The sequence below is a fragment of the Mercenaria mercenaria genome, chromosome 4, assembly GCF_021730395.1.
Source record: "Mercenaria mercenaria strain notata chromosome 4, MADL_Memer_1, whole genome shotgun sequence".
In the NCBI taxonomy this organism is placed as follows: Eukaryota; Metazoa; Mollusca; class Bivalvia; order Venerida; family Veneridae; genus Mercenaria; species Mercenaria mercenaria.
In genome coordinates this window covers 4,019,272-4,033,928 of record NC_069364.1, presented here as the reverse complement: position 1 = coordinate 4,033,928, position 14,657 = coordinate 4,019,272, and the positions used below count along the sequence as shown (strand labels likewise).

Genomic DNA, 14,657 nt, shown 5'->3' with positions numbered 1-14,657 from the left:
TTTAATTCTTACTTACGTTTTCCGAATTTGTCACCAGTTTTCGCGACCGTGATTTTCGGATATTTCTGTCATTTCTGATGAGATTTTTTAGGGGAATCTTAATAAAAAGCCAATAAAAAGTCTACATTTAAGAAAACTATGACAACTGTTGCAAAAGGAGTTCTTATTTTGAAGTATTTTTTCGAGAATAAAACATGCGAAGGCATCGAACCCCACCCACTTATAGGCAATACATGTCAAAATGAAAACACTTTTTTTTTTTTTTAAACATTTTTTTTTATTTTTTGAATTTTTATTAATAAATGATTATTAAAATTATTTTAAATGCAATTTTAAAATAAAAAATGATTTTAAATGCTTTTTAAAGTTAACAAAATCATTACTAATATTTTTGGTATAACTAGGAATATAAGTAGTACAAGACTAATTATCTTCGCTTGTGCTCATAACTTTTACTAGAAAAAGCAGTGGTCAGAAAAAAAAATCCATGTGTCCCTTTTGGCCTCATAACTTACTCGAAAAGGGCAGTGGTCAGAGATGAAACAAATCCCAGTGGAATGTGACAGTGATGTAACTTACAGAACTATGGAATGTGACAGAGCTGTAACTTACAGAATTATGGAATGTGACAGAGATTAACTCACAGAACTATGGAATGTGACAGGGATGTAACTTACAGAGCTATGGAATGTGACAGGGATGTAACTTACAGAACTATGGAATGTGACAGAGATTTAACTTACTGAGCTATGGAAAGTGACAGAGATGTAACTTACAGAGCTATGGAATGTGACAGAGATGTAACTTACAGAGCTATGGAATGTGACAGAGATTAACTCATAGAACTATGGAATGTGACAGAGATGTAACTTACATAGCTATGGAATGTGACAGAGATGTAACTTACAGAGCTATGGAATGTGACAGAGATGTAACTTACAGAACCACAGAATGTGACAGAGCTGTAACTTACAGAACTATGGAATGTGACAGAGATGTAACTTACAGAAGTATGGAATGTGACAGAGATGTAACTTACAGAACTATGGAATGTGACAGAGATGTAACTTACAGAACTATGGAATGTGACAGAGATGTAACTTACAGAACTATGGAATGTGACAGAGTTGTTACTGCCATTGAGATCAAGCTGAGTCCTTTCTGTTATGACGTTGAGCTGTTGCTGTAGCCTGTCCATTATCCCTGTGTCAAAATAGTCTTCTGTCTTCACTGAAAATACAAAACTCCATACTCAGGGCTATGATAAATATATGTTTGCTATTGTAATTAGAATAAATTATACTCTAGTGCTGATAAAATACCCATTTGAAGATGTTAATAATTATGCAATTTACATAAATACACCAGCTGCTACAAGTATCAAATTGGAAGTTTTACCATCCCTACAATAGTATGGTTTAATCAGACTGTGCATTGTGTGATATACATCTGTTGTATATATACATTATTACAAATTAACATCTTATACAAAAACTAAAGGAATAGGCAAATATATATATATATTATTTCAAAAAGATATTTCAAGATTTCACTTTTTTTAAAATGAAAAAGCAGAGTGTTTTTCTTTTTGTTGGAACTTTCTACAAAATAGTACTTTTTTCAGCTTAAATGATTGAGGTATGGTTAATGACTTGTGGCCTCTAACCTTTACCCTGCTAAATTTCTAAAATGGACTGGTCTATCATTCAGTTTGGGAAGTACCATTTAATATTTGAAGCGATGTTCACTGAAAATTTACAGACTGAGTAGCGAACAGTGCAGACCATGATCAGACTGCAGGCTGATCTTGGTCTGCACTGGTCGCAAAGGCAATATCACTTGCCGCCAGCAGGCTAAATACCATTCAATGACAGCAAACCAGACATCCTTGCTAAAGTATACATGATGTGTATTTAAGAAAAGTGAACAGAATCAAAGATAACAAAGAAATGCCTATTTTCTAAGTTAAAAAGGGCCATACTTTAAACAAAATGCAAGTCAGAGTTCTGATTCACAAGCTTCTTCCTTACCTAATAATAATGAACAAGTGTACAAACTTTCACAGCTATAGCTCTTGTAGTATGCAAGTTAACAAGAAATTTCAATTTTCTGACTATATCAAGGGCTATAATTCTGACAAAAAGCAAATCAGAGTTTGTACAAATAGGACCTCAATTCTAAAAACAGATGGAGGCTGGAGTTATGGTTCTTAGCCAACATACTCAATTTATGATGATAAAAAGTGCTCAAAGTTTTAAAGCTGTTATTCTTATTATACGTATTCAAGCAAAGTGGACATAAACCAAAATGCTAACCAAGCAAGTACCAAAAGGGCCACAACACTGACAAAATGCAAGAGTAATGGTTCTTGATTAAAATACTGACCTCATGATAAACAACTCTGCAAAGTTTCAAAGCTATCTGCTCTTACAAGTATTCAAGAAAACTGGACCTAAACAAAACTTTTTACTAAGAAACTCAAATAAAGGTCCATTATAATTTTGATAAATGCATGAGATATGAGTCTTGGTCTACTTACTAAATTAGGGATAACATGGTGTAATAGCCATATTTCTTATCTTGTAACTGGATGGTAATATTCAAATGAAATTTGGTCACTTTAAAGACATTTAAAATTTAAAACATTTCACTGAGAGATTTTTCGAATTTTATTATTTTTTTGGGGAGATAATCAGTATTGAAGTTAACATTGATGCCTATGGGAAATATATAATTTCTTTGATTATGAGAATCTGAGCTTGAATTTCGAGAAAATTTTGCGGTAGAAAGTTGCATTATATGATTCTGATACAAATATCAAAAGGAAATCTAAAATTCCCCATAGGGAAAAGGAGAACATTATTTTTTTTTTCTTTCTAGTTTTCAGGGGAGATAACTCATGAAAAACCAAAATTATCAGGGGAGGTAATCTAAAGGAAATTTTGAGAACTTCAGTCACTATATAACTTGTCAATATGCACCTCATTTTTATCGTTTGACATTTTCAAGGCTTACATTATCAAGTTGTATGTACGCTTTTGGTAAAATTGAGGCCTATTACGGGTAGTTATCCTTAATTATTAAGAGTGAAAAGTTCCGACGTTTATATATACCGGTAGCTCTTATAGTTTTTGACTCAAAATCTTAACAACTACGTGCTAACGATCAAGTGACAACAACAGCTTGTAGATTTATTTTTTTCAAAAATCAGATAAGCCAATGCTCATAGATTTTTTTTCAAAATATCTGATGAGCTAAAAATCCACTGCATCATCAAGTAAAAAAGCAAAGCAATATTCCACACATATTCTGATTTGAATTCCAGGATCCCCAGGCTAGGGAGATTTTTCAGAGATAATGGGAGCCATGATGTGAGCAAAATGAGTTAAACCACTTGAGGCCTAGTCTGCTGTTCCAGTATACATGAAGCCCACTGAAAGGAAGCTAATTTCATAACGGTAATTCTTTATATTCCAGATGTTGTACAAGCTGCAGAAACAGTCCCTAGGGCAGGAAATGAACATTTTGTTTCTCAGAGATATATTTCACAGTTTTCAGATTTTTCTTCTTAGCAAGGCAAGCTGGAACCTCCTTAAAGGTATACAGAAGATCCTTTCTTGTGATATGATTGTTTTAAATGAGCCGTGCCATGAGAAAACCAACATAGTGGGTTTGCGACCAGCATGGATCCAGACCAGCCTGCGCATCCGCGCAGTCTGGTCAGGCTCCATGCTGTTCGCTTTTAAAGCCTATTGGAATTGGAGAAACTGCTAGCGAACAGCATGGATCCTGACCAGACTGCGCGGATGCGCAGGCTGGTCTGGATCCTTGCTGGTCGCAAACCCACTATGTTGGTTTTCTCATGGCACGGCTCAAATACATCTTAAAAATCCACATAAAATGTTTACATAGTCAACGATACTATAGGTTTTTGACTTTGAAGTGTAACTTTTACCTTAGATGTCTAATGACTTTCTTTGACCTTTTGCAAAATAGCATCATCTGAAATTGCTTGAAAGATGTTTTTAACTCTTAGAATACTCGCAGCAATTGTATCTGCCTTTGCAACCAGTGCAGATCAAGATCAGCCTGCACATCTGCATGATCTGCACTGTTTGCTGTTCAGTCTGTCAGTAAATCTTCAGTGAATACCCGTATGAACTATAAATGTCCAAATTGAAAGATGGACAAGTTCATTATAGAAATTTAGCAGGGTCAAGGGTTAAATACCTCTTTGGTCAGTTCTTTCTTAGCAATAGTTGCAGATTTGCAATGATTATGTCAATTAGACACTTTCAACACATAGAGTTAAAGATATCCAATGTCCGTCTTACACTATAATAATTTATCTTTAGATATTAACTCCATTATGTAGAAAATTCTCATCAAATGTATTTATCTTTATTTAATAATATAAGTTAAATGAATAGGTAATGAAATGATAGTCTATCGTTAAAAAGACTTCCAGTTAATCTAATGGCTGTACACATATATACTGTGTTTAGCCAACATATAATAAGTGTGTTACTTTTTAAACCTAATGCATAATATTGTTAATCGCATAAAGCTATTAAATTTTATGTTTACATTAAATGTTTATAGTACGTGTTCATATGTTCATAAATGAAATTTGGGTGTATAGTACTGTAGTACACCTTTAATTACATAGATATTATTATTATTTATATCTGACAAACCAACATGGCATATGACACGAGGAATGGATCAGGCAAGCATGTTAAGTGAATGAGCCTGACAGAAATTGGTGGTGTTTGGCCTGTATGCTGCCACAAATAACTCAAGCCAAACTTAGGAGTGCCAGTGATTAAATGACTTCAGTGCTAAAAGTGGATAACTGAATAAACATAAAGAATTAGTTATCTACCTTTTGCACCGAGAGTATTGACTTATATGATAAAAGTGTTCACTCTCTGCAACCTTTCCAAACTTTGTCAAGGTACCTTGACCAGAATTCTAAAACAAATCTAACAAATGTTTGGCCTGACATGTCAGATAAAGATCTGACATATATACAACAGAAAATGATAATGGAGGGAGAGAGGTATGTGTTATAACAGTATAATATTATCACAATCTCTGCAACTTTTCAAAAGTTGCTGATGCATTTTTTTCCTGATAAAATGTCTGCAACTTTTCAAATTTTGCCAAAAACTTATGCAGACTGTTTTTCTTTGAAACTTAAAGACAGAGTGGTAAAACATTAACTGAAAGATGTGACTAAATCCCTCTACATGCCGCAGAGTGCTCAGGTATGGGGTGTGGGTTGCTGGTATTTTATATTACATGCATGGACAGGCAGGTCATCACTTTAGACATTCCAGAAATAGTGGGGTATTTGATGGGGGAAATTCTTAGATACTCCTGCGGGCTTTTTTTTTCATACAGGCACAACCTGTGGGATATTCTCACTCACTGAAAGAGTTGAAAATGGTTAGGCTTGAAATTACAGTGATATAAACATCAAATAAGATCAAACACTGACAATTTAAATACAGAACAGTAATAAAAGACAATGTCATTCTTGCCAAAGTAAGCATAAAATAAAAATCTGAAACATTTTTTCATAATTTTAAATTAATGTTTTTTTTGTTTTTTTTTTTTATCATTTCCACAAAGTCATGATGACAAAATAGTTATTTCTTTGAAACAATAGATAATCGTGTTGGCTATACAAAAGGAAGATATCTGACAAGCTATCAATACATTGACCTTTCATTTCATAGATGGGGGGCATCTCAACATTATTATTTTACGCATGTATACCTATAAGGTGTATAGTAATCCAGTTCAAAGCTAGTTTATGAATAAAAATTTTCTATGGTGTCTGTTACAGTGAACTTGCCTATTCCGAACCAGTCTGAAAATTGACTCATTTCCAAGTTTTTAAGCAGACGTCGCGCATACGTCAAGAAAAACCGTAAGCTATGTTTTGGTTTATATCTAATACTTAAATACAATTAATTGCTGTAAATGTTCAAGTTATTCTTACATACTGTAATACATATTACAACATTGTCCAAATGCTATATTTTTTCTTATGTGAGAATTTGACGAATGTAAAAAAATGTCAGATTCAAAGAGCGCTTGCGTTCTAGTTTTTTAATGAAATGAACGGAAGGGAGATTAAAAAGAAGAAATTTTATGCTCTTCAGTCATATATCCCACATTAAAAACAATCTGTCCATTGAGATGGCCTAAAGAGGAAATATAGATGGCATACATTGTCCTATTCCGAATCACACATTTTCAGTTCAGTTCTGCTGCAAGTTGTTTAAAGATTGCGAAAAAATATCGATTCAATGTGTCCAAAATAATTTATGTTATTGTTTTTTACCATGGCCAGATGTTAAAGAAAAATGCGGAGGTATTATTATACAATGGTGACTATTTATTCACATAAAGGACAAGACGCCAATGTCTGTTTTAAACAGAAATTTTAATAATGCCAAAGAAGGATGTCATGCCTATCGTTTTAGTTATTTAATTGGCCTTAAATGCGATTATTCCTATTCCTGACAATAAAATAATTTCAGTTTTCGATTCAAATGGTAGTTTTATGTTGTTGTGGATAGTATAGAAAACCACATTTCAGGTCATTGTTGGTGATTCGGAATAGCAAGTATGACCCGTGTTTACGCACAGTACCAGTCTGATCAATTACAGAAATCCGTTACAATGTTTTGTTTTCGAATTTCTTTTCACATTATTTTAATTGTGACATATTTGTCCAGCATTTAAAATGAAATTTATATTTAAAATATAAACTTGACGAAGTAAATGATAAAAAATTAAAAACTGGCTCGGAATGGGCAAGTTCGCTGTATTAACATACACAGTCACGAAAGTAACATGAAATGAATACATTTTAACAAGAAGAAAACACTAGTGTAACAAAACAAGAGCTGTCCATAAGACAGCGTGCTCCACTATTCGGCGATTTGACAGTAAAATGAATATATGTCTCAATAAGAGACCTCTACGTTAAAAGGAAGATACACCAAGGGGCATAATTCTGTCAAGAACACAAATCAGAGTTATTGGCAATATTACCACACATGCAGATGATGATGGTAAGGATATATTTTGAGTTTCAGGTCATTATCTTACATAGTACCAAAGTTATGTCCAGAAAACGAAGCTTGTTAAAAAATTTAAGTATGAAAGGGGCATAATTTGGTCAAAAATACAAATCAGAGTTATGGGGATTGTTACCTAACACGCATATGATGATGATAAAGACACATTTTAAGTTTCAAGTCTTTATCTTATATTGCATTAAAGTTATATCCAGAAAGTGAAGATTGCAAAAAAAGTACAAAAGGGGCATAATTCTGTCAAAAATACAATAAGAGTTATGGGGTTTGTACCCACACATGCAGATGATGATTATAAAGAAATATTTTTAATTTCAAGTCATTATCTTTTAAAGTATCAAAGATAATTATGTCTAAAAGCTTCTGAAAAAATTTAACATGAAAATAATTCCAAGCATAACAACTTTGTGACCTTGACCTTGGGTATAATGGGCCCAGCCCCTGCACACACTTTGTTTGTATGCTGGACAATGTTTATGTGAACTTACAGTAAGATATAAGCAATAGTAACAAAGATCTGACAGAAAAACAAAGGTTGCCAAAAAACTTTAACCTTAAAAATAACCTAAGTATAACACCTTGGTGACCCTGACCTTGGGTATAATGGGCTCAGCCCCTACATATACTTTGTTTGTATACTGGACAATGTTTATGTGAAGTTACAGTAAGATATAAGCAATAGTAAACAAGACCTGTCACTGATAGTGACAAATGCCCCCGCAGCGCCTTGACCTTTGACCTGGTGACCTTTGACCTGGTGACCCCGAAGTCAGTAGGGGTTGTGTACTCAATAAGTACTATCAGCATGTGAAGTTTGAAGGTCCTGGGTGCAGTGGTTCACGAGTAAAGTGCCTTTATGCAAAAAGTTAATGTGACAAACGAACGGACGGACAGTTGTAAACTAATATGCCTCCCTTCGGGGGCATAAAAAGATGTGACAGAAAAACAAAGGTTGCCGTAAAACTTAAACCAAGAATGGTCACACCTACGCCAGGGCGAGTAGAATAGCCCCCCTATACTCAGAATAGTGGAGCTAAAAACAGCAATTTAACAGATTTTTTTCATTTGTTATGTGATCATCGCAAATGCATGTAAAAAATAACTGTAATTTTAAGGCTAGAAAAACTTTAAATGTTCTATATTATGTACAAAAACAAAGCTCTTTGTTTAAGTCTTCTAATTAATGAATTCAGCATGGATAATTGTGGCTTTTGTGGTTATTCTTGTTGTTTTTTAGTTTTTTATTCGAGTCACGCCATGAGAAAACCATCATAGTGCGTTTGCGACACAGTTTCTCTAATTGCAATTGGCTTTGAAAGCGAACAGCATGGATCCTGACCAGACTGTGCGGATGCGCAGGCTGGTCTGATCCATGCTGGTCGCAAACGCACTATGTTGGTTTTCTCATGCAGGGCCTCCGCTGCCGATAGCCAATGTCGCCATTTGCGATAATTTTAAGAATTTGGCGCTAAATTTTGCGAACTGGCGAAAATAAGTGAGCATAGTTTTTTTCTCGCATTTGTTTTTCCGTTAGTGATATAAGCGGCCCAGAATTGGTTCCCGAAAACGTGTTTACCTAGACGCTGGTAGTGAATAAAATCGATAACCAGTGTAGGCTGTGTATTGACAATCGACTATTGAAGTTGGTTGACACTTTGAGAAGATAATTCGAAATAAGTGTGATTGAAGATAATCAGTAATCAAAACATCTGCCAGTTTGTATGTTTGACCTCTGCCGAGAATCACCAAAATTAACGCCGATTACGGTAAGATTTTAACGATGGATCCGAAAATATAAACACATTGGCCTCAAATTTGATCCCGGACCTGGTTAATTTCTTTGAAATTGAAATGTTCAGAAACTGGAAGATATCACTTGCTACCGTGGCTTCTTAAAAATCATTAGAAGAGTGTTCAACTCGACCTTTAGAATAGAAAAAAATCCGAATTTTCCTTTCCGAAATAAATGAGTCCTGAAATATGGTATTCTGACATGATAGATATGAATTTCTTAAATTAGAGAATGATTTGTGTCATTTTTTATCCAACTACAATTGAATTACTTCTACAATAACTAATACCCTTCAAAAGTTGTTATTATTCCTATGAAATTATTTACAATATTTATTTCTCTATGCACACTATGACAGCCAACTAAAAGAAATAAAAGTGGCTCAAACTTTGGCTCAAAAATGGCTCAAAAGTGCTCCAACTTTTCAAATTGGCGAAAGTTGGCGACAAGTATGAAAAACCCAGAGAGGCCCTGCAATGGCTCAGCTCATTCTTTTTTTTGGTGCAACCACATGATATACTTATCATTAAAAGTTAAATACTTGTTGCAAGTTTTATAGAATTGCACTAAGTCTTGTTTGTTGATCATATATATAGAACAATAAATTATGTGAGTGTTTGTACTCAAGTTTAGTCAGGCACACAGCATTCAATAATGTACTTAATACACCGCTTTTATTCGAAAATTTCTGTATCCACTTCTGATGAAATATTGTTAATTGTTGTGATTGACTGATTACGTCTGATCAATCACCTTGCTGTCCCTCCAATTGCAATCAATTAAATCAACCAGTCAGGCACTAAGAAAGATACAAAGTTAATTATAATATTGTACTGCATGATTTATATCACTTTTCTTTTGAGTCCAAAAAATACAAAGCCAGTTTGGAGACAAACCTCAAAACACCAGTTTCAAACTGGCTGATCCTATCCTCAATACTGGAGTCATGATTGACCAATGAAATGGCTCCATTCTTAATACTCTGGCATTAACTTTTATTCAGAACGCTTGCAACTTTTTACTTGCTTAAATATTAAACACAATTAGAAAACTTGGTCTTATTTAACAATCACTGCATGGCAGTGTCGCCGTGACGACGCTGGTCTGTTCCAGGTCTCAGCCCAGTCTATAATGCCAATATTTTTTTATAGGTACTAAATTCAAGTTCTAAACAATACTCGAGCTCCTTTTTACAGTTTGAGCTTTTAAGGAAGTTTTTGTCAAAAGTGAATTATTAGTTTGGTTTCTCATAGGCCCATTTTCGGGATAAAACCACAGTCCCAATCAATACCCACTGCATACTGTGCTGAATAACCTATATTTTGCAGACATCACTTTGTCTTTGTTACATTTGTTAATGGTTATAGCATCTTAAATTAGACCGCATTGATTTCCCATAAAGCTTTGTGTGGAGGACATTACTACAGAAAATGTACTAAGAAAAAGGATGTAAAACTTAATCAAATATACTGTACTCGAGATTCGCTACAGTACCGACACAGAACTTAATGATATTTTGCCTAACAAATGCACAATGATATTTTCCTGACAAAGACACTAGTATTAAGTACAATCCCGTAAATAGATCAATACAATGAACATTCTATAATCTATTAACTTTCTCAGAAGTGTAATATATATCTAGGGTCTCCTATGGGTTCTGAAGCCTTTGATAGTTGTATCTCAGCCACATATGAAATTCAAGCCAATCGCAATCGGTGTAAAATTTGTCACCAGTTTTTCCTGGTTCATAATTATCGATGCCAGGTTAACTTGAGAATATCATAATTTCCACAACTAAAGTATATTTTGTCATTTAAGCCATCTTTCTTACAAGCATGATATAAGAAGATAAGTGAAACTTGTGATATAATACAGAACTTTTTTTTATACTACTGGGAAATCATCAATATTCAAGGTGGACTGATTTTCCATGGATTTTGTGGTCGAGTCCATCTAAGAAATTTTACTCCAACACAAAAAATAAATTCCCAGATATTTTATGTTCAAAGTTGAAGTCCATGAATTCATATTCCAAAAACCAAGAAATTCTGTGTCCATGTAATCAAATAATTTTACAGTATAATTTATTCTTTTAACTGTGTATTTCACAAAAAAAAAAATATATCACAAAATCACCGCTTGTTTTTACATACATAAAACTTTAAAAATTAAAATTTCGAAAAATTTAGCGTTATAAATCTGGACTTCTTTTAGAATCTGTCTCTGTCTGATCCTTTTGTGGCCGGAGTAAAAAATTACTTTTGTTAAATAATGGTACTGTAACTCATCAGGTATAGTTCAGTTTTGAGGCCAGCAATGTTTTTCTACTTTTAATAATGGAACGGTCTGTTACAGCGGTAATGTTATTTGGTACGATAGTGGTTCTTACCTAAATAAAGCTTAATTGGTAAATCATGCCATTTTTCGTAATCGGCAGACGAGTCTATAAATTGAAGTGAATTCTCAAACGTCAAAACCAAACTATAATAGTATTATACTGTGTGTTTTGTTTTTCATTCTAAAGATCATTGCGATGTGAATAATCTATAGGAGCACTTCCATGTATCTATAGACCCTATAACACAAAATTATTATGGATTTTCCCAGCAATTAGTGTCAATGCAACATTGATCAGTTCCTGTCATTTGAATAATACATTCTGCAATTCTGTCATTGGAAAGTAGACAAGAGTGATAATTTTAGTCACATCTTTTCTCAGAGCAACAGATAAACTATGTGTTTGCATAAACACAACTAAATTTGCAAAATACCCAAATCAAATAATAATAATGCATATCAAAATTGCACAGGGAAAATCCATAAAATGCAATTTTTCATTTGATGTGTGCACATCGACAATTACTGTATACACTAAGTGTCTATATCAAAGATTTGAGAAAAGCGCATGTCTCCCATAACTGCCTAATCATCTGAATACTGGTAGTGAGTCAACCATGCACCAATACATTGTATCATTGGCATCTGTGTACAGTGTGATTTTCGGTAATTCAAGGGCCATAATTCTGAAGTGCCTGGGGCAATTTGGCTCTTAATAGAACATGGCCAAGGACTTATTGGTAAACACATTTTGTTAAAGTATGGTGAAGATTGGATGAGAACTGTTCGACTTAGAGCGCGGACAAGAGTAAAAAGGCCAATTTTTGGTAATTCAAGGGCCATAATTCTGAAGTGCCTGAGGCGATCTGGCTCGTTATCAAACTTGGCCGAAGACTTATTGGTAAACACATTTTGTTAAAGTTTGGTGAAGATTGATGAGAACTGTTTGACTTAGTGCAGACAAGATTTGTGACAGACACACACACAGACAGCAGTAAATCAATATATGAGAAATCAGAAAACCAATTTAGTGCATTTGTGACCAGCATGGATCCAGACCAGCCTGCGCATCCATGCAGTCTGGTCAGGATCCATGCTGTTCTCTTTTTTAAAGCTTATTGCAATTAAAGAAAGCGTTAGCGAACAGCACGGATCCTGAGCAGACTGCGCAGATGTGCAGACTGGTCTGGATCCATGCTGGTCGCAAATGCACTACGTTGGTTTTCTCATGGTACGGCTCATATCTCCCACACCACTATGTGGTGGGAGACATAATTATTTTGTGCTTAGATCTAAGGTTTGACACAGGAAGTTGATCGATTTATAAAAATCCTAAAATCATCAGAATTCTTTGTGATTAAGATAATTCATGTTTTCTTAAAAGCAAATGAAAAAGTATAACTCCGTGAAACAATTTCTAAATCTAAAATTATAATTACGCTTTAAATCATGGAGGAATACTGAATTTTTATTGAAATGAAGATGACATATTGAAGACTCCTATCAATACACAGCCTTAAATTTGGGATGGGGGCGGGGATTTATATACTTTTACACCTCATATCAACTAATTTTTGTTGAAAAATGCAATGACTAATATAGACTGGGCAGAAAGAATAACATTAACATTCTTTGGCAGACTACTTTGTACAAGTTAATACTTTTCTACAACTGAACAGTCAACACAATTTTCACCATGTCCTTGAATTTTAACAATTTGAACTAAAATGCAAGTATATGCAAATGTAAATAGCAAAAAGCAAATTTAGGTAAATATCACATAGTTACGTGGTTTGAAATACCCAGTCCATTTTACCCAACTTACGCAAATTTAAACCAGATTGGGTATTAGGTAATGCATACTAATCTATTGTTTTGTTGCCTTATTAAAACTTGAACGACATAATAATCTTAACCCTTACCCTGCTAAATTTCTATAATGAACTTGTCTATCATTCAATTTGGACAGTACCATTAACTGTTAAAAAGGCTTGGACAGTACCATTAACTGTTAAAAGGGGTGCATACCAGAAAGATACTGACTGAATGGCGAACAGTGCAGATCTTTATCAGGCTGCACAGATGTGCATGCTGATCATGATCTACACTGTTCGCAAAGGCAGAATCAAATGTGTCCATTATGAGACGGGTTAATCTGCTTTTTGCTTAAGTCAAATTCCGTCTTTTACAATACAGGCACTAAAATTTAGCTGATTCCTGCAACATTTATAGCAGAACTTAACCTAAATCATGCTGATCTTCTGATATATTGGCTCATCCATTTAATCTTTACTAAATTTTAAAAGTACTTTAGGCTATACAAACTTAATGGGTAGCAAGTCAGAAACTTTATACCCAGATAACAATGTCTCAAAAATAAGTCGAACATAACCAGATTTATCCTATTAAACAAGAAGCCTAAATACCGTATGTAATAATTATATATGGTTGCATGTACACTGTTTGTATGTCACATTACAGCAGCACAGAACAGAATAGGCAAATGGACGTCTTCAAGGATGCACAGTACTTTTGAAATACATCATTCTCAAAGTGTGATTTTATTCTTTTAATCATTTGTTTGTTATTCAGTATCACTCTGACAGCACTCTCGTGATATAATTTGTTTGCATCTGAATGACAAACAATGACCTTGCGTACAGGTTAAAGCTGAACATTTCAAGACAGTCTATCAGCAGATTGATTAAAACAAAAAACAAGACAACTAAGTGATTATAAAATGCTTCAATGCAAACATTATCATTACTGGAGAGTCTACGGCTTTGTGTTAATCTAGACGGAAATAAACTGGAAGGTATTCAAAGTGAGGATTCAAATCAAGGGCTAAATTTCACCATAGGGCTTCTAATGTCAAACTTCAGGAGCTAGAGGCCACAAAAGATCATGACACATTTATTTTTTTCTGCAAGAAACATTTCAGAATAAATATCAAACTAATACCTGCTAAAAAAAACAACAATGGAAACCCAGTTTTCAATGCCATCTGTTTGTTTGCCATTTTTCAGCAGTGTTTCAGCCAGGTAACTGTGCACGGGTAACCTAACCAGAGTTCCTGGATTCTGTACCAGTACCAACCTATTCTCTGCAAGTAACGTTGGAATCAGAGTTCACACAGGACAAAATGACTTTGGAAAAAGTACAGTCTAACCTGTACTAACGGTCACCTCTGATCAGCAGTCACATCTGTTCAGCAGTCATTTTGAGACTCCCCCGACGTCACTTTATTCAGCGGCCACCTCCAATCAGTGGCCACCAGAATTGCCTTCTGACCGCCATATTTGACCCCTTTCAACTGCCATGCTTCTTCCCAAAATTAATTTTTAGGCGAGAATCACGTGATTACTTAGCTTCACCCGACTTCACTACCAAAACAATAAAATGACATGTGC

At 34.3% G+C, this 14,657-nt stretch overlaps 1 protein-coding gene across 1 annotated transcript in view; it reads right to left on the bottom strand.

Moving 5' to 3' along the window:
* LOC123552616 (zinc finger protein aebp2-like) overlaps window positions 1-14,657 on the bottom strand; it is a 54,336-nt gene that overhangs the window by 14,109 nt on the left and 25,570 nt on the right. Inside the window, exon 4 of the mRNA XM_053540191.1 lies at window positions 1,106-1,230. Within this exon, the coding sequence (XP_053396166.1) occupies window positions 1,106-1,230 (125 nt within the window). The remainder of the gene's footprint in view (window positions 1-1,105; window positions 1,231-14,657) is intronic.